A 19,329-nucleotide genomic window follows, 5' to 3' on the forward strand; every position below is an offset into this window, starting at 1 on the left:
GCAAAATATGCCGAAATATGAGCAGATTGAATTAAAGCCTCCGAAAAGCTTGATAATTTGACTCCCGTGCAGAAGTCCTCTACCTACTGAGACTTTTTCTATGATTTTTGTCTTATTCCATTTTTCACTTCCTTACTAGGTCTCTATGCTTAAGGATTCCTTTGCAGGCACTGGAATTATTCTTTTTCTCCAATATTTTGAACCTTGTAAGTGGATACCTGAAATGCAAATTTACAAGATCTACATCACAGCCCAACGCAACACATGGTCAACCGTAAATCAAGTCCAACATGGCAACATGTAGCGGAATACGTTTGAAAGATATGATACGAAGGGCCTTATTCTTTTTTGGTAGAATAGAAAATCAGGCGCACATACATAGGAAAAAAATATAAATTTGTGTCGACTTGATCCGTTTAATCCAATCTCACAGTATAGCATGAACATTGTTGATGAGAATCACCTGGGCAAAGACCTACCAGTAACAGAGGGGATGGACCGGACAAAACAAGAAAGCACAACACTTTGTTGTATCCCATTTAACCTCCCATCCCGTGGCTCATCAAGGGAGGATATACATGTCCATGGCCGGCCGTTCTGAATACCAATTACATATCAAAATGTTATTTTGATATTCACGGAGTCCTACAAGAACGAGCTAATTCTTGAAATTTTCACGCTCAATCTGGTATGAAACCAATAAATGTTGGGTATATATTCAATAAAGACGATCCAAGTCTCTAAAGCAATTAAAAGAATGCAACTCTTAGTACAATAGGTAGCACAACATATGTCCAATTGCTGAGACAACAATGTTTCTAATTACTGCAATTTTTCTGCCTTTCTCCATACTACCACTAGCGCTCTATTTGTATAGTTACGTGGCTGATGTTGTACTCCCTCCTTATATAATCTACCACCTTGTCCAAGACGATGTCTGCATCTGCTTCTGGCTTGATCCTTACATGGCAGGCTAAGAGGACCTTTCCAACAGTAATGGCCCATATGTGCAGTTCATGAATGGCTACCACTTCATCCATCTCACAGAGGCCCTTCTCAAGCATAGTTGCATCTATTTCTCTTGGCGTGCTCTCCATCAAAACTTCCAGTATGCTTCGCAGCATCTTGATCGTTGTGCCCAGCACAATTACAGAGAATATGAGAGTGCATATGAGATCAATTATTTTCCACTCTGGTTTTTGCCAAATTACTGCACCTCCGATCATCACCCCAATACTCTGGATGGAGTCCCCTAGCACATGGAGATAAGCCCCTTGCACATTAATATTCCGTTGTTTCTTCTGTTTATGACATTCTCCTCCTTTTGATTCACGTGCATCATGAGCAGATTTGTGAAGCAGGGGTTCTTCAACTTCATGCACATGACCATGATCATGTGCATTATGTGAAATAATGCTAATCCCATGGCTGTGGCCATGATCATGGTGGTCATGATCACCATGGTTATGACCATTATCATGTCCACTGTGGCCATGGCCATGGCCATGGCCATGATCATGACCCAATAAGAAAGCCATGATCACATTAACCACCAAACCAAATGCAGCAACAACAAACATCGGGAAGCCATGGACTTCGCCTGTGCCATGGATGATTCTATCGATGGCTTCATAAACTAGTATCCCAGTAAGGAGCCATATGAGCTGGATGGAAACAAGGGCACCCAAGATTTCAATCCTAAAAAACCCATAAGACTGGCGTGGAGTTGCCTCCCACCCTGATGCCCACAAGGAGAATAATGATATAGCAAAAGCTGCAACATCCGAGAGTAGATGAGCTGCATCAGTTAAGATTGCAAGACTGTTGGCTTTAATGCCACCAGCTACTTCCACACTCATGAAGATGACACAAAGTACAACTGCTATCAAAAGCTTCCGCATGGATGCATTCCGTTCTTTAGCATCCTTGGAACTGGTACTGGCATCTGAAAATCCACAAGGTGCACCACCACATATCTTACTCCCCCCTACACTTGTAGCTCCAAGAGGCACCTCACCACATATATCAATTATCTGACTTTGATGGGAACTTTGTTCTTCCATCTGAAATTTACAATATCATTAGCAGTAAATAAACAAGCCCTATGCATCTCCAACGCATATCCCATATAGACCTGATTATGCTACATTGTGATCAATCGAAGACATTAAAATTTGGAATGTGCATAACAATGGTAACACTACAAACATAGCCTGGAACCTGTACATTGATAAATCATCTACTAAGGGACATTGATGATATTACTGAAGGAACAAATAAAGAGTTTTAAGATAGATGTCAGCAACTTATTGTTCTAATGTTTATGTTTTCTAGTGGTTGGCTGCATGCTGCTGTTGTACTTGTATGCTGCACTATGGTATTTTTTTATTGTTCTTTATGTTCTGTTGCCCAGGGGTACTTCTGTCATTTTGCCATGTTACTGTTGACAACACAATTGCCACCCAACACTTTTTTCGCTTTCTGCTCTTCTTCTCATGTGATTATTCTTTCTTTCTCTGCTATTTCTTAAGTTTACTTTTCTTTTTTGATTTCTTCATCATTCAAGTTGGAATGGAAGTTTGAGACCACAGCATGGAGCATTGAAGAAACTGGACAATCAAAGTTGAATCATTCAGTTCTAGGTGAGTACCAGACTACTTATTGGAGAGTTATTTCTGCCCAAGGAGAGGTACTTCCTGAAACTAAAGAACTGGAGAACTATGGGGATATTATAATAAACCTTTTTTGGCATTGGCTCTTGGACCTTTCTAGATTTGTTTTGCTTAGATAGAGTGGACAATTGCAGCATAACATTAACAATAATAGAAAATACTATAGTGCAGTACATACAACAGCTGTAACCACTAGAAAACACAAAAAAAACAATAGAAGGATAAATGGCTAACATCAATCTCCACAAAGTGTTATGCTTCTACATAACCAAATAGCAGTCATGACAATTAAATACAAAATAGCAATAATTGTAGAAGAGTAAAAAAGACCTTTTAGATATTGTTTGAACAAGCGAACAAGCGAATGAATATTTCACAGCAATGAAAAACAATGCTTCTGTAGATCCTCAGAAAGAAGTCATAATACTCCCAAAATACAAAATGATGCCAAAATTTCGACTCATTGCTTGAATATTAAACATTCTGTTATAGCAGTTTAGAAATAATCATACTCAGAAGGATGCGTCAGGTTTATGAAAATAGAAACTTATATCTAAAATAGGGAAATTAACTTGTTATTGTCATCTTTGCAAGATGTTTCAGATGAGGAGAATGTCCAAGGAGTTGTTTGTTAATGACTGAAGTTGCTGAACTGAATAATTTATTGTTTAACCTTTTATTGTATAAATTATTAAACAAAACATTTGAGAGTATAGCAATCAACCAATTTTGACATCAGCCATTAAGTAGCTCATAACTTCTTAATAAATTATTTGCTGCAAGACAAAACAAATTCATTAAGTTTAGCCACTTCAGCTGTTGTCAAATGAGACCCTAAATCCTTACCACCAATATCATAGCAAGAATATCTTTCTTTCATAATGGCAAGCTCTCTAAATTGTTAGCCATGAGAAAACCTGAGAGGGATAAGTAATCCATGGATCGAGTGTCATTTTAATTTCGTCACTATATATTTGTCTGAAATATCAAAACTTCGACATTTTGATTAGGAGTTAAGCAGAAAATTTTCAATACTCAACAATAGGCTTTAGCGTAAGTATTAACAAGCAAATAAAGAAGAGAAAATAGAAGAGGAAACAAAAACAAAGGTGCCGTTTGGCAAGTCTTTTTTGAAAGATCTTCTGGAAGATCTGACAGCCAAAAGACGTAGTAGGCTTTTACATAAAGATCTTGGCAGCCCACAGTCCGTTTGATTGGAGACGCGTCTTTCCGCGCAAAGACAAGATGAAATAAGTCGAAAAGCTCCAAATGGAGCTTCACGAAAATAGCCCGTAACGGGCTTCCCGCATCTTTTGGCAGCTAGATCTTTTCCCAACCAAACGGGAAAAGACAAAAACGCGGGCTGTCAGGCTTCAGCCCATGCATAAAGATGCGCCAAACGGAGCCTAATTCTACTATAGCTGCTGGCTATGGCAGAAACAGAAATAAATGGAATTATTATTCAATTCAATGGAATGGATCGTTCCCTACAAGCTCTACTGACACCCTTTATAGACCCAAAATAGCACTTCCAATTCCTATTTGGACTCTAAGACTCTAACTCCTATTTTGAAACTAGGGCACAATAACTCTAGTTCCACCACACATAAGAAACTAGAAATTACTAACAATAATAAGTCATCTTTTACTAATAAATTAAAGTTAAAAAATACTAAACAATAATATGGTCTACTAGTCAAATTGTTGACTAAGACTTTGACCATGACTTGCAGAAACAGAACCCAAAATTCAGCCAACTTAAAGCCTTTAGTTGGGCACTCCTACATGTTGGACTGAACTGCATTTCTACACTACAGTAATGGAGTACCATAAGTGTACTTATGCCACCAAATTTCAGCCGGACCAAACAAGGTTTCATTGATCAAACAATCACTTCTTTTCTGGTAGATGATGCATTATGCAGGTCTACTATTTAACCTCGTCTTCCATTTCTTTCTATGCTTCCATATTTGTATCACTAAGTGAAATAACAATGAAGGGGTTTAAAAAAATACTTTATGGTTTGGATTATTTACTAGTTTAGTGGTGGGGAGGAGTGGGGTGGTGTAAGCACGAATAGATAAGTACTACCTTATTTGGATTTGTATGGCACAATTCATCTAATTCTAAATAGTGCACCAAAGTAGAAGCAAACTATACCACAACCATAAATCAGTAAAATTGCTTAGTTAGACAAATTAAATGGTGATCATAAGATAGATATCAAAATAATCCACCCTGAAAAGTAAATGGCTATGTGGCTAATTCTCAGAAGAAGATTCTTGTCAATACTTTCTAAAATGAAAAAGAACAGGAGGTCCACAGATCCAACCATGAAGTGAAGTATATGCGATTCCTCTTTGGACCTTCTAATGAAGGTATGAAATCAATCCACAGCCATGGTAAACAACAGGATGAGGCAAATTGGATATAGCGGTGTCCTTTGCCATTGTCATACAGAGAGAAGAGAAGAGTGGGACCCGTGTCATGAGTTAGGTAGAACTATTATGAATGAAATATAAAACCGATCAAAACAATTTAACAGATGAGCATAAGAAATTTGTTTAAGAACCGCAAACATGACAGGGTATCCTGATAAAAGGACCAATCCTATCTCTCCTCAACGATCAAGGAGAAGAAGAGAATACAAGAATTTCTGGAGCCCAGATGAACAAGAAACAGACCCATCAGCATATAAGTCGCATGAAAACGAATAAAAGTTTTATCCCGAAAAAGAAAATATCAATAAATGATACAATATTCATGAGTAAAGGAATGCATACAAATAATCACAAATGAAAAGATAATAATACATAAGCGAAAACAATGCTGCAGAGAGAATCATGAAAAAAAAAAACAGAGATCAGATCTAAAAGGAGCAGAGATACAAAAATCAGTAATCGCCCCCATATAAAAAAGAAACAATATCAGTAATCGATAAAGTATGATTAAGCACTATTATCCTCTTTGCTTTCCTTGTGGTGATGATTGAAGCAGAGAATCTTGTCAAAGCGCAAGGGAACGGTACCTCAAAGACACAAAAGGGAAAGAAGGCTGGTTGTTATACGACGGGAGTTGGGAGGATATTCAGAGTCGGAGTCGTTGAGACAAAGGCAGCAGTTGCTCTCACAGTAGCAACAGACATTAATAAAAGGGCGGCGGAGCTTTCACCCTGTTGGTTTTCCCTTTTCCATGTTCTAGGGTTTTGGTTCTATTCTGCTGGTGCTGGAGCATGGAGGGGGGATTTCAGATATATGGTAGTCCATTATTAAGAATACAAGGGGATGGATTCATTTAAGAACTTCTACGGTTCTACCTATTTTTGTTTTTATTATAAAGAGAGAAACAGAGAAAGAGAGAAAGAAAAGAGATTTCGTTTGTTCGTTTGTTCGTTTGCTCCTATATGATTAATAAATGGCATTTCATTAATTTGAGTGACACCAAAGGCAAAGACGTGCTCTGGAGGCGACGGGCCATAAAAACATGACGTGGCTTTTTTTTTTTTTTTACCCTTTTCCTCCTCAACAATTTGGACTGTTGTCTGTATGCATACTATTGTATAATAGGAGGCATATTCGTAAATATGAGTGAGTATATTCAATCAGGCACAGATGGTATGACTAATGACCTGTCGCACATCCTCCACCACTTCACGGCTGGTTTCTGCGACTTTTTCACGAGTGCGGTGCAGTGCACTTACGTCCCTGCTCGCTTTTCAAACATCTTTCTGAATTCTGATGCACCAACAAAAACTCTTTCACAGAAATGAGAATCATAAAATAATAAATATGAAACATAAACGCGAAATTTCCAATATCCATCGTACTTTACACGTCAATCTCAACCTCTAACCATCTTATCTAATAGCCTACTGTTACGGTATGATACAGGCTTAGTCTTATCTACACTTGGTAGGCTTACATTAAGGGATATCATCGTCATTTTAAGATTTTTGAGAGAATTGATGTTATTTTTAGGCAGACCATCAAAAGCTTAACATACTCTTTGAGGAGGGATGGTCGACCTCTTTGGGTGCTTAAACTTGGAACTCCTAGACCAACTTTCCTTACAGGGCAGCCCTGGTTAATAGCTATCATGGCTACTAGGGTTCCACATGGGCGCACACATGCTCATGGGGGCAGTGCATGGACCGGCACTGCCCTACCGACACTCAAGGGAGGCTTGGCATGCGGGCCTGGCTCAAGCATGACCCTTCACCACGCTAGCCCCTTGCCCAAGTTGAATGAGCTATCTCGTTGCCCATAGCGCACGGGTGTGTTCCAGTCCAAGCGGTTGCCTATCATCATGGCACACAGGTGCCTACATCATCGGCATACAAGAGACCCATCACATCAGTGCCTAGTCGCCTCACATCATGGTCGTCCCCCTTTAGCACATAAGAGGCGCCTCCCATGGACCGACAAGATCCAGTCGAGAGCCCCGACCATGTGACTTGAGGTCATGATCCAGGGCTACTGACCTTGGTGGAGCCATCTCATCGGGCAACTCCTAGTCTCCAAACATACAAAGGCTTGTCCTGGCCTACCTTGGCCTAGATGCCGCACGGGTTTCTTCCGCTGTAGAACTACCCCGTGACAGTTGGTATCAGAGCAAACTAGCCAATTGTTGTTGCAATTGGTATCAGAGCAGATTAGCCCAGAGCCAGTTGAAGCGGTCATCCCGACAAGCAGCACATCGTGGGGTGCAGTCCCTAGGCACTTCCACTCGGGTTCAAGCAAGTAGTGCACATCAGGCCTGGTAAGAGGCCATTCATTCGTGTCCCCATTCCAATGACCCTAAAACAGTGCCCTTGTGGGGGCAGACGCATTGGTTGTTGTGCTCATGCGGGGGCAGACGCATGAGCCATCACCTGGAAGGCATATTGTGGTGGTTTGAGTGGGGGAGTGCCATGCTTCCTCACGGACATCAATTGTTGTTCATTTTAGTGAGTTGTGGGCGGTGCGCCTACATCTTGATTTCATGACAGATGAGCCATTGTTTCGTAGCTTTGTCTGAGGCACTACTAAGGCGGGGACAACAGTCTGAAATTGGTTGGTGTCGATGGTTGGTCAAAGAATATCACTGAAGTGGCAGTTTTGCACAGAACGGATCCTTGGTTGAAGCCACAATATTGGAATGATAGGAATGTGAGTACACTAGTCGTTGGAGCATGGCGGCCCTACACCGGTAATGCATCGGAGGACATGCACAGTTCAACAACAGGCAGAACATTCACAGCAGCAACAACTCATCACAAGGCGAGTGCATGTTCGGCAACATCATGGGTAAAAGTTGCCACCACTCGCACATAAAGCGGTCAGACTTCCTTGAGGCAGCAGCACATTGGGGCCCCCTCAGAGCGAAGATGTAGCCTGAACCGACGAGGCGAAGTGTAGTTTCGAGGGCCAAGAGAGCATAAGCCATGGACTAGGTTTGAGTAACCCACACACAGCGAGGTGAAGTCTACATGCCAGCATGGTGAAAGGGTACCCAGGACACATCTTCAACAGCAGGAGTAGACCTATCACAGCGTGTCCAGGAGCACCACCGAAAAGCTACCAAGAAGACAGTCGAGCCTTGAGGTAAAGATGATACATGGGGCGGACCTCCGCGAAGCATCACACACAATTTCTTCGAGGGCCCTTCTTTCACATTTCAACGGCATAGCCATTGCGCGGTTTGAGTAACCTCAACACAAGGGGTGAAGTCTAGGCAGGCCGGCATGGTGAAATGGTTCCATCCCCATAAATGGACACCAACATAGGCAAGACCCGGATTGGCCAAGCAAGCCCTGGACCAGGCATAGAAGTGGATGGCGCAGGACACAGATGCCCATTCACAAGAAGAGCCATTGTCGAGGATGACAATGGATTGAGTGGGGGAGCCTGTTACAGTCTGACACAGGCTTAGCCTTGCCTACACTTGGTAGGCTTACGTTAAGGGACATCACCATCATTTTCACGTAATATTTTTTAGAGAATTGATGTTTTCTTCAAGCAGGCCACCAAAAGCTTAACGTACTCTTTGAGGAGGGGTGGTCGACCTACTGGGGTGCCTAACCTTGGCACTCCTAGACCAACTTCCCTTGCGGGGCGGCCCTGGTTAATGGCTAACATGGCTACCAATGTTCCTCATGGGCACACACATGCTCATGGGGACAGTGCATGGACCGGCACTGCCCTACCGACACTCAACGGAGGTTGGCATGCGGGCCTGGCTCAAACATGACCCTTCACCATGCCAACCCCTTGCCCAAGCTGAATGAGCTATCCCGTTGCCCATAGTGCACGGGTGTGTTCCGGCCCAAGCAGTTGCCTATCATCATGGCACACAGGTGCCTACATCATCGGCATATAGGAGACCCATCACATCGGTGCCCAGTCGCCTCACATCATGGTCATCCCCCTTTAGCACGTAAGAGGCGCCTCCCATGGACCGGCAAGAGCCAGCCAAGAGCCCCGGCCATGTGACTTGAGGTCATGATCCAGTGCTACTGACCTTGGTGGAGCCATCTCATCGGGCAACTCCTAGCCTCCAAGCATACAAAGGCTTGTCCTGGACTACATTGGCTTGAATGCCGCACGGGTTTCTTCTACTGTAGAACTACCCCCGTGACACTATGGCACCTCCCACCCATGAATTGGGAACATCTTCCGAATGCAGAGATGTGCATGTGGGGCAAGGAAGCCATATCACCTAACTATCATGGGGCTATGCGACCCGTGAATTGGGAACATCCTGCATCACCTCCTACACATTGTAGTGTTAGGGCCTATGTCTAATCTTTATATTTTAATTCTCTTTTAACTATTTGATGTTAAACTTTTAGGATTAAGACTTAAGAATGTTAAGAAAATCCTACTAATAATTATAATAATGTAATTGACAATCCCTCACATACAAAATGCATACATTTCCCTACCTAAAACGCACACGACAACACTCATATGACATGATGATGGCGCGATCGATGAAATCAACTATATGGTCTCTCTCGTTCAATTCAATCTTTATCCTTGAAGATTCTTATTCAAGCACTCATTTGGCTTGAGTGCAAGGGAAGGAGGTCTTCTACAAGCTCCTAGCTAACTTCTACGGCATGCCCTTTCCACTTCACCAAATATTTCCATTGAGGTGTTTTAGAGGATTGGGATATTCTATGGTTGAGGATGAAGTCAAAGGCTTGATTCTTGGGTCATCTGAGAGCTGGTGTGGATGTTGAATCTGATTGCAAGAATCATCTTGGGTGTAAAGCATGGTAAGGCTTAAGTTGGCTTACATGGTATATGGAATTGACTTCAAGCCAAGGGGTAGTTTGAGCGGATAAGTAGATTCACCTACTTTGGTTATGATTTCACAATGTTCCTCATATTTTCTTACAAGCCTAGGGTGAACTCTCCAGAAAATTTTATGGCAATGGGTGTAGAGTTTAACTAGGTCCAAGTGTCCTACTTGGAGGTCGCCTATCCTGATCCACCCATTTCTTCATTCTCCTTAAGGGTTTTTCTAGGGATACTTTGGTGCGGTCAAGATATATACTTCTTCCACTCCTAGCTAGTGAAGGCAAAGGCTCGTTGGCTTTCTTCTTTGATAGTCCATGCAAACATGCACAAACACCTTGGTAGTTGGTCATTGACGACTTCAAAAGGACTTTAGTTGATGGAGGTAGGGTGAGCATTCGGTTTATTTAGTTAAAACCAAACTGAATAAATCAACTTTGTAAAGCATAAAATCAAACCTGATGAAGGGTGTTTTGGCCCGACCTAGCGAGAAGGGAACACGTGGGCGCGATCTGATCAAGGTATGACAGTCTAGCCTGGCAAGCCTAGTTCGCAACATTTGGAGCTCAAGTATTCAGCCGTCTCGGCCCAAAACTCACCTCGGTGTAGAGGCACCTCGGCATCCAATCCAATTCGAGACTGAAGAATCGAAGTACTAGCTCGGAGCTAATGACCGAATCGCCATGTAACCGACTCCAAAGGTCTCTCCAATAGATTCCAAGATACTCGACATCACGATGAGCTAACAGATCCCGACTTTTCCAAGATCATGATGAGGACTCATCCTGGCTCCGCCAGAATCGAAGGTGAAACGACAAACCTTATTTACGTGCTGCTCCTTCAAAAGCGAAACAAACTTTATCTCCATACCCCGGAGATCCTGGAGCTTTTTCGTGCGACCCATGACTACTCCAGTATATAAAGGCAAAACCCTCAAGGCAAAGGTACGCGTGATTACTCTACTCTCTAGCACTCAAGCTCTCAAGCATTCAACTTGCATTTACAGCATATTGACTTAAGAATCAGAGTGACCTCGTCGGGTTAGCCACCTTGGGCTCTCTGATAGATTGTTTTGCAGATCACTGACCCAACTCGCCGTCCACTTGGAGTTTGGATCGTCCTCCAGCTAGGAGTAGTCAAATCGCACACCATCAATTGGCGTCTGCCTCAGCAACTGGCAATTCGGCCCAACTGGCAATTCGGCCAAATTTTGGAGTCAAAATACTACGAACTGTGTCGTCGCTACCCGAAGAAGCGGCAGCTGCTAGGATGGTCTTCGAAGACGTAGCCTCCTCGGGCACGCGGGGTGGGGAGGGCTTGCCCGAGTCCTCCTCGATCAGATCTATCACAGGAAGTTGATCAGCAGTTGATAGTTGCCTGGGCTCAGGAACGACAGCTGGTGGGTGCTCAACGCAAGCCTTCTTGGAGGCTCTCTTCTTCTTCCCCCAATTCATGCTCCCGAAGAGCTCATTGGCGGGGATGTCCATGACAGCTGTGACAAAAAATGAGCTATCAAATATAGTATCAAAGTAAAATTGATAGGGAAAGTACAACAAACAGCGACCTACCAGGAGGACTCAAACCGGCCTGCACGAGCTTCTCCTCGGTCACGAAGTCTTTGAACTTCAGTTCGAGCTCCGCCCAAGACCGGAGCGCCTCCCTTGTCTTCAGGTCCAACCTAACGCCAGGGTCATGGATGGCTGCCCTCCAATGAGTCAGTTGGTGTTGCGGACCACAAAGTAGTGCCTCTTCCAGGTCGGGACCTTGTTAGGGAGCTCATGCAAAAGTTTGAAACTAGGGCGAGATGACAGATAGTAAGTTCGCTTATGCTTGGGCAGAACACAAGACGAATTCTTCTTTATGGAAAGAATAGAAGAAAAAACATCGAGGTCAAGGGGAAGGTTGTAATCATGAAAAAGTGAAATGGTCCCTACGATGTTGCGGATAGAGTTCAGGTATAATTGATCTATGGTGATGTTGAAAAATTTTACAATCTCGACTATGAGAGGGTGAAGTGGAAGGCGAAGACTAGCTGCGAGCTGCTCCTCGAAGATCACGATCTCGTCGTGACCGTGATCCCAAGGGAAGTTGCCTAAGGGGATGCTATACACAAAGTCGTTGGGAAGTTTGTCCTAAGCTACTAAGGTTAGGAGACTGTCCGCCGTCATTGTCGACGAGACGAAGTTGTTTGGCAGCCGACCTCAATGTGAGGTGGAAGCCAGGTTACTTGAGGCCTCTCGCTCCCGCCGAGGTGAGTTCACCTTGGGAGGACCGTGGACCGCATGCTGACCCAAAGTAACCTCCTTGGTAGGACGAGGATCCACGGTTTGAGCCAAGGTACCCACCTCGGCTTCAGCGGATTCACCGCTCCCATCTAAGAGACTATCAAAACTAAAGCTAGACATACTAAAAAAACACGGAATCGAAAAGAAAAAGCAAAGGGAGACTCACCAAAAGGAAGACCGAAGAAAGGAAAGCGACATCGGAAAGTCTTGAACGTGACTTCAAAGATTGCGGATTTGCGGGGATCAATGGTCGAGATCAACACGATCCAACGGCTCCTAGGGAAACCGGTTGCACGACCCTCGAGGTTGAAATTGATTTAGCAGGTGTTTTGACGTCTGTAGAGTTTATAAAACGGTGTGACGTCCGCGTGTAACTCAGATGGGACCTGAGTTTTTCCTAGGTTGAGTCGGGCGGCCGAACAGGTCCAACCAATGATTCGCCCGCCAAGTCGCCTAGACCTCGTGTCAAATCCGCCTGGACCCATCATGAACTCCCCGCACCGGGTTGAGACCCTTGGCTTGGGGAGTGGGGGCAATTGATGAAGGGTGATTTGGACCGACCTAGCAAGAAGGGGGCACATGGGCGTGATCTGATCAAGGGATGACAACTCAGCCTGGCAATCCTAGTTCGCAACATTTGAAGCTCAAGTATTCAGCCACCTCGGCCCAAAACCCACCTCGGTGTAGAGGCACCTCGGCATCCAATCCAGTTCGAGACTGAAGAATTGAAGTACTAGCTCGGAGCTAATGACCGAATCACCACGTAACCAACTCTAGAGGTCTCTCCAACAAATCCCAAGATACTCGAGATCATGATGAGCTAACAAATTCTGACTTTTCCGAGATCACGATGATGACTCGTCCCGGCTCCACTAGAGTTGGAGGTGAAACAACAAGCCTTATCTACGTGCTGCTCCTTCGAAAGCGGAACGAACCTTATCTCCATACCCCGGAGACCCTGGAGCTTTTTTGTGAGACCCATGACTACTCCAGTATATAAAGGCAGAGCCCTCATGGCAAAGGTACGCATGATTACTCTACTCTCTAGCACTCAAGCTCTCAAGCATTCAACTCGCATTTACTTAAGCATTGGAGCGACCTCACCAGGTTAGCCACCCCGGGTTCTCTAATAGATTGTTTTGTAGATCACTGATCCAGCTCGCTGTCCACCTGGAGTCTGGATCGTCCTCCAGCTAGGAGTAGTCAGATCGCGCACCATCAAAACCGAAACCAAATTATTAATAAATGAAAAAAATAACTGAAACCAAAATTTTCGAATTAGTTTTTGGTTATTTCGCTTAAATTTGAAACTGAAATTGAAACCAAAATTTTATAAAAATGAGTTAACTAAACCCAAAAATCAAAAATCGAAATAACCGAACCAAATAAACAGAAACCAAAATTTTCGATACGATTTTTTTTATTTAACCAAACAATGCTCACCCCTATGTGGAGGAGCTCTTTTATGTGTTGACCAAGAAACCTACAATGTCCAACAAGAGAACCCAATTATTGTCCAATAAGACCTGGAAACAATGTGGAGGTGGTCAATATGTTACTTCAAAAGTTTACTATAAATTACAATATCATCAATGTGCACAACAACAAATTGATCTAAGTGAGGATGAAATATTTGATTCATCAAGGTACAAAATGTACTAGGGGCATTAATAAGCCCAAAGGGCATTACAACAACTTCAGATGAAATATATCTCGTTACACAAGTGATTTTGAGTTTATCACCTTTTGCAATGTGGACTTGGTAGTAGCCAAACCTTAAGTCTAGTTAGGTAAAGTACTTAACCTGACTAAGTTGGTCAAAGGGGTTAGTCACTAAGGGTATGGGATACTTGTTCTTGATGGTTATGCTTGTTCTAGGCTAAGCAATCAATGTAAAGTCGAAGGGAACTATCATGTTTCCTCTAAAATAGCACGGATGCTCCAAAGAGGGCCTTAGAAGGTTGAATAAACCTAGCATCCAACACATTCAACTACTTTTGGAGCTCAACTCAAGTGGAGATATTTAGTATAGTGGACAAGATGGGGGTTCAACACCAAGCTCCAATTCAATTCTATGGTCAACTTCTCTTCTTGGAGGTAGCTTCCTCGACAACTTGGAGGGCATGACATCCTTGAATTCATCCAATACCACTGCAACTACTAAAGGAATGTCCTTTAGGGCTTGGTCCAACGTAGCCAAGTAAGTGGTTTCACCCTTTCGCACTCTATCTCTAAGCTATAAGGCTAAGAGCATCTTGGGGGTAGCTCTTGTCTCTAGAACCATTGGTGTAGGTGGAGCTTGGTCTTCAAAGATACATACTAAGTTAAGATAGGGCATGGGAACCGCCTTTACTTGTGTTAAGAATTCCATTTCTAGGACCACTTTGAAGTCATCCATGGGCACCACTAAAACATCAATCTCTCCTTCCCAATCACCAATTTGTAGGGCCACTCGTCGAGGTATGCCTTGTATTGGTCTGTCATTTGAGTTCACAACCTTCAACTGATTAGCTTCATTTGTCGATGTAACTCCCAATTTAATGGCTTTTTTTAATGAAGATGAGGTTGTGTGTAATACCTGTATCCACCATGGCCTTTGTGTGTTTCTCGTTTAGGGAAGTTTCCGCATACATTAACCCCTTTCGAGTAAATTTTATCGATTTTGGAAAACTCACCTTCTTCAAAGCATTGATCCTTTATAGCACCTCCATTTTTGTCTCCTTAAGGTCCTCCTTGTCACTATGTTCATCATCACTAAGCTTAGCGAGGAGGACATTCAATTGCCCCTAGTTAGGGTATTCTTTCATCTAGTGCTTTCCTTTACAGATGCAACAAGGAGAGGGAGGAGTCCTCTTTGTGAACTTACCACCCTTGTAGCTAGACTCCCCCTCTAGCCTCTTATAGAATTTGAATTCATTCAGCTTGCTTGACCCTATGTTTCCCTTGGGTCCATAGTAAGGTTTCTTATCACTTCTGACTTGCCTTGATATGTGAGTTAATGGATTTAGAGGCATCTTTGTTTGACCATCTTAGGTCCATCAATTTTTTCACAATTTCCATGACAAGTTTCTTCACGCCCCCGTTGGTGGAGTCCAAGGTTGACCTACTATTGCTAGCCATCCATGAAATTCAATCGCAAGTCTTCGTTAGATATATCTGTGATCATGAATGTTAGCATGAAGGACTCCTTCACATAGTCATGCAATAAACCATTGTACTTCAAGTTTTTGAGTTTTCGACAAAACTGGTATTCAACATTCTCCAAATAAAATTGGTGCTTTTATCTTTTTCTTGAACATGACCCAAGTAACAATGGAGCACAAGCCTTCCTCTACATCTGCACATCTCCTACACCACCATAATATAGCAACATTAGTAAGATACATAGCAACAGTGCATACTTTATCCACCTCATCAATTAGGTTGGTGGTAGTAATATATTATTCCATTTCCTACAAGAAGTTGTCAAGTTCCTAGTTATCTTTAGCTCCCACATAAGGGGTAGATTCTCAAACTTTGATCTTGGGAGGATCTGGAGCTATTGATTGGTGTGTTGGTGGCATTAACCATCAATTTCTTCAAAAGGATCACCTCACCCTTCAATTCCTCAAGTTGTTTTTGTAGCCTTTTACCAAGATTTCTAGTGGGTTGCCTATTTCGTCAAGGGTGTCAATGGAATGACCCTCCAATCTCTAACTACAATTGTCACTCTTTCAATATTGAGGTGGAGCTCACCAACATGATTACAAGCTTCACCTATAGCCACCTCACATCACATGACGCACTTGTCCATGGCCGCAAATTTGTCGATGGACTTTTCATGTTGCTAGCCTTCAATGTTGTTCCTTTGACTTTGGGAGAGTTGACTCTAGGCTCGTCCTCATTCAAATAAACCTACGAGATTCCCTTTGTATCTTGGCATGGATCTCTCATTCCTTCATCATGTTGGAATCGTTGTGTAGCATGTTGATAGACAATGCGTGGTTGCTGGTACTTGAAGGTAATCATGCTCTAATATCAACTATCACGGGGCTATGCATCATGCCCTCATGTTGCATTCAATGATGATTGAATAAGTCTACGAAATGAACAAAACAATCAACAAGCAACAACAAAAGCAAACGAATTAGACAAAAAGCAATTGTATTGCATTAATGTGGAAAACATAGACACATAGTTAAGTGTTAGAGGTCCCCCATGCTCAACCATTACACCTCAATTCTCTTCTAACTACTTACCTCCCTTTAAGGCCTTATTCGCTTTTCGGTAAGTTACTTACCCGGGTAAATGCAGTTACCTGGGCAAGTTTTTCTTGGGAAACACTTACCCGGGTAAGTACATTTCCCATGTTCTTTTATTTCTCATGTAAATAAGGCAATGACCATTTTAGCCATAAAAATCCATTATTAAAAGGGGCATTTTTGTCCCATTCAAGTATTGGCAACTTTCCCCCTAGGTGGGAAAGTTATTTACCCACCTAGGAGATGGATATCACTTACCTGGGTAAGTGGTACCCAGGAAAATGAAATTTCCCTAGTCCCCACATAAATCTGAAAAAAGAACAAGGGATTCTTGGTCAATAGGAACCAAAATCCCATTGACCAACTTTCCGCCCTCTCAAAATCCGAAAAAAAAACACCCCCTAAAGAGGATGTTAACATTTTGGGAATCTGATAGAATGATACATCAAAATGTTAAAAAATTATAGTAATAATTATAATATTGCCATTTGTAATCCCCACATACAAACTACATACATTACCCCACCCAAGACATACAAGATGACACTCAAATGGCATGTTCATAGCACGGTTGATGAAATTGACTATGACACAGTAGTAGGCCAGTACCATCAATTGTCTTCACCTGCCAATGAAATAGGTTTCAACACCCTCCTAACATGATTTGGCACCACGCATCTCATACATGACGGATCCTAGTTTTAGATTTCAATTCCTCCATTCCACAGTTCTTTGCCTCTTTAAATTAAAAAAATGACAAAAATTAAAATACATGCATATGATTTTTATTAAAATAACGAATATGATATATTATATTTATATAAATTATAACATATATTTTATACATGTATCATATAATTATTTATATTATAATCATCACTGACGAGGGTGGATTTGGCCCTCCAATGATATTGTGACACATGGCACCTCGGAACAACTAGGTGACACCCAGAACCACTTAGGCAACAACTTGCCTTAGCCAAGTTGATGGTGTCCCACCTGGCAGCTTGGCACAGGCACCGACCTGGCGGCCTGGCACAAGCACCAACCTGGTGGCCTGCGAGACGTGCTCGCCAACGAATTCGGCATGCATATCCTAACACTCCCATGATCCTTAGAAGTTGGTCTATGTACCGAATGATCCGGAGGGTGGTCAATGTGCATGGCGGTTACCTTCGGGAATCTCGGACCACTTAGACGACCTCGAGAAAATCTCAGATGCGGTGATTTTTAGCTTTCATACTAAAAGCACTAACCCCAATGACATAGGGGGGCAAGTAAGCATATTCTAGCTTTCATACTTTGTGATTTTTAGCTCGCAGTCTACTATGAGAGTACTGACTTAAGCATCGGAGCAACCTCACCGGGTTAGCCACCCCGGGTCCTTTGACATTGATTCCTTGTAGGTCTCTAAAGAACGACAAAGCTCACCAATAAATCCAGCTCGGCCCTCTAGTCAGCTCGACACTCTGGTAAGCTCGGCACCTAATAGGCAGATCGTCACATAACCTACCTAGCTCGGCCCAGTCAGATCGTCACCTAACCTACCTAGCTCGGCCTAGTCAGTTCAACACCTAACCTGCCCAGCTTGGCCCAGTTAACTCAGCACCTAATCTGCCCCCAGTTCAGACCAAATGACGAGGTACTTAGCACAAAAAATTGATACATCACCAAATGAGAGGTGATTGATTCATCATTCCATTATATGAATCACCTAAGCCTTTCTCCTAGTGCCAACTATATGAATTCATATATACATCATTTTTCATCATTCCATTATGGTTAGTGTCATATTCAACATTAGATTAAGAACACATAATATAAATCATTATATTAGTTACTTGGGCCTTTCAAAAGAATAATATTAGTGACTTGGGCTCAAAGCCCAACAACCCGGCCCATGAGCAACCCTTACTTCCCTAGTCCTAACTCCTAATTACTACTACTAATCATGGGCACAAACAAACCAAAGCCCATTCCAACCCTTGCAAAAGAAATCTTGTCTATTTCCATGTATGCCCTTAGAGTTTGGCCAAGTGGCAACAATTCGAGTTTTAGTGGCACTCATCTTTTTTTTTTTTTTTTTTGCAGTGTTCTACATGTGCGATGCACAGGCTGTTGTTTAAAAATATATTTTTTAAGTGAAAAAATGAAGTAACAGTGACTCACAAAGTTTTTATATATTTTTAGTTTTTTACTTATAAAATAGTAGAAAATTAATTATATTTTCTTTTTAGTTATTGAGCTTCGAACTTATTCTTTTGTATATAGCTTATATATTATGAGAAGTACATAAAATAACTGCTTAGCATGAAAATCATTCGATGGTAGCTCAATTGATAGGTTTAATGGCTAATTGTAGTGGAGACTTGAGATTAAATACCGTTGTTCCTAGGGTTGGGGGATAGGCTACCCCTGTTGTGTAGCCTTATAAATCCAAAAAATGTGCTTAGCATGAGATCAAGAACCAAGTTAAAAGAAAAAAACAATTTCAAAATTGAAATGACACAAATAACGAAAGGATCATGTTGAACAATCCATGAAACAAATCCACATTAAATTAATAAAATAATAGAGAGAAACCTAATAACCCATGGAAAAGGAGCAATGATTTCTTTAGACTTTTACACAATAAGAAGATTGGTTTACCGCATGTTCTGGGTGGGCAAATTTGGGTTTTGACATTAGTTTGAGTTCAATCTAGGTTTCATATTTAGGTTGGTCCTTATCCTACCCCAACCCATCTAATTTACACCCCTACTTTATTAGAGAGAGCCAAAAGGAATTAAGAGAGATTTAAAAGGAAAAAATGGATTTAATGGGGAGTGATTAAGAGAGATGCTATAGATGT

General features: G+C 42.2%; 1 protein-coding gene across 1 annotated transcript; it reads right to left on the bottom strand.

Annotated features, from left to right (window-relative positions):
* Nucleotides 1-686: 686 nt before the first annotated feature.
* On the bottom strand, nucleotides 687-6,067 carry LOC104593296 (metal tolerance protein A2-like). The gene is made up of 2 exons (XM_010253055.3): nucleotides 5,701-6,067; nucleotides 687-2,063 (listed from the first exon to the last, which is right to left on the bottom strand). Exon 2 carries the CDS (start codon nucleotides 2,061-2,063, stop codon nucleotides 858-860), a length of 1,206 nt encoding a protein of 401 aa, XP_010251357.1. The 5' UTR covers nucleotides 5,701-6,067; the 3' UTR covers nucleotides 687-857.
* Nucleotides 6,068-19,329: the final 13,262 nt, after the last annotated feature.

The sequence above is a fragment of the Nelumbo nucifera genome, chromosome 3, assembly GCF_055504915.1.
Source record: "Nelumbo nucifera cultivar China Antique chromosome 3, China Antique-T2T, whole genome shotgun sequence".
Lineage (NCBI taxonomy): Eukaryota > Viridiplantae > Streptophyta > Magnoliopsida > Proteales > Nelumbonaceae > Nelumbo > Nelumbo nucifera.

What these genes read in the sequence shown, in the direction of transcription:
- LOC104593296 (XM_010253055.3), bottom strand. Translation starts at nt 2,063, where the DNA reads ATGGAAGAACAAAGTTCCCATCAAAGTCAGATAATTGATATATGTGGT.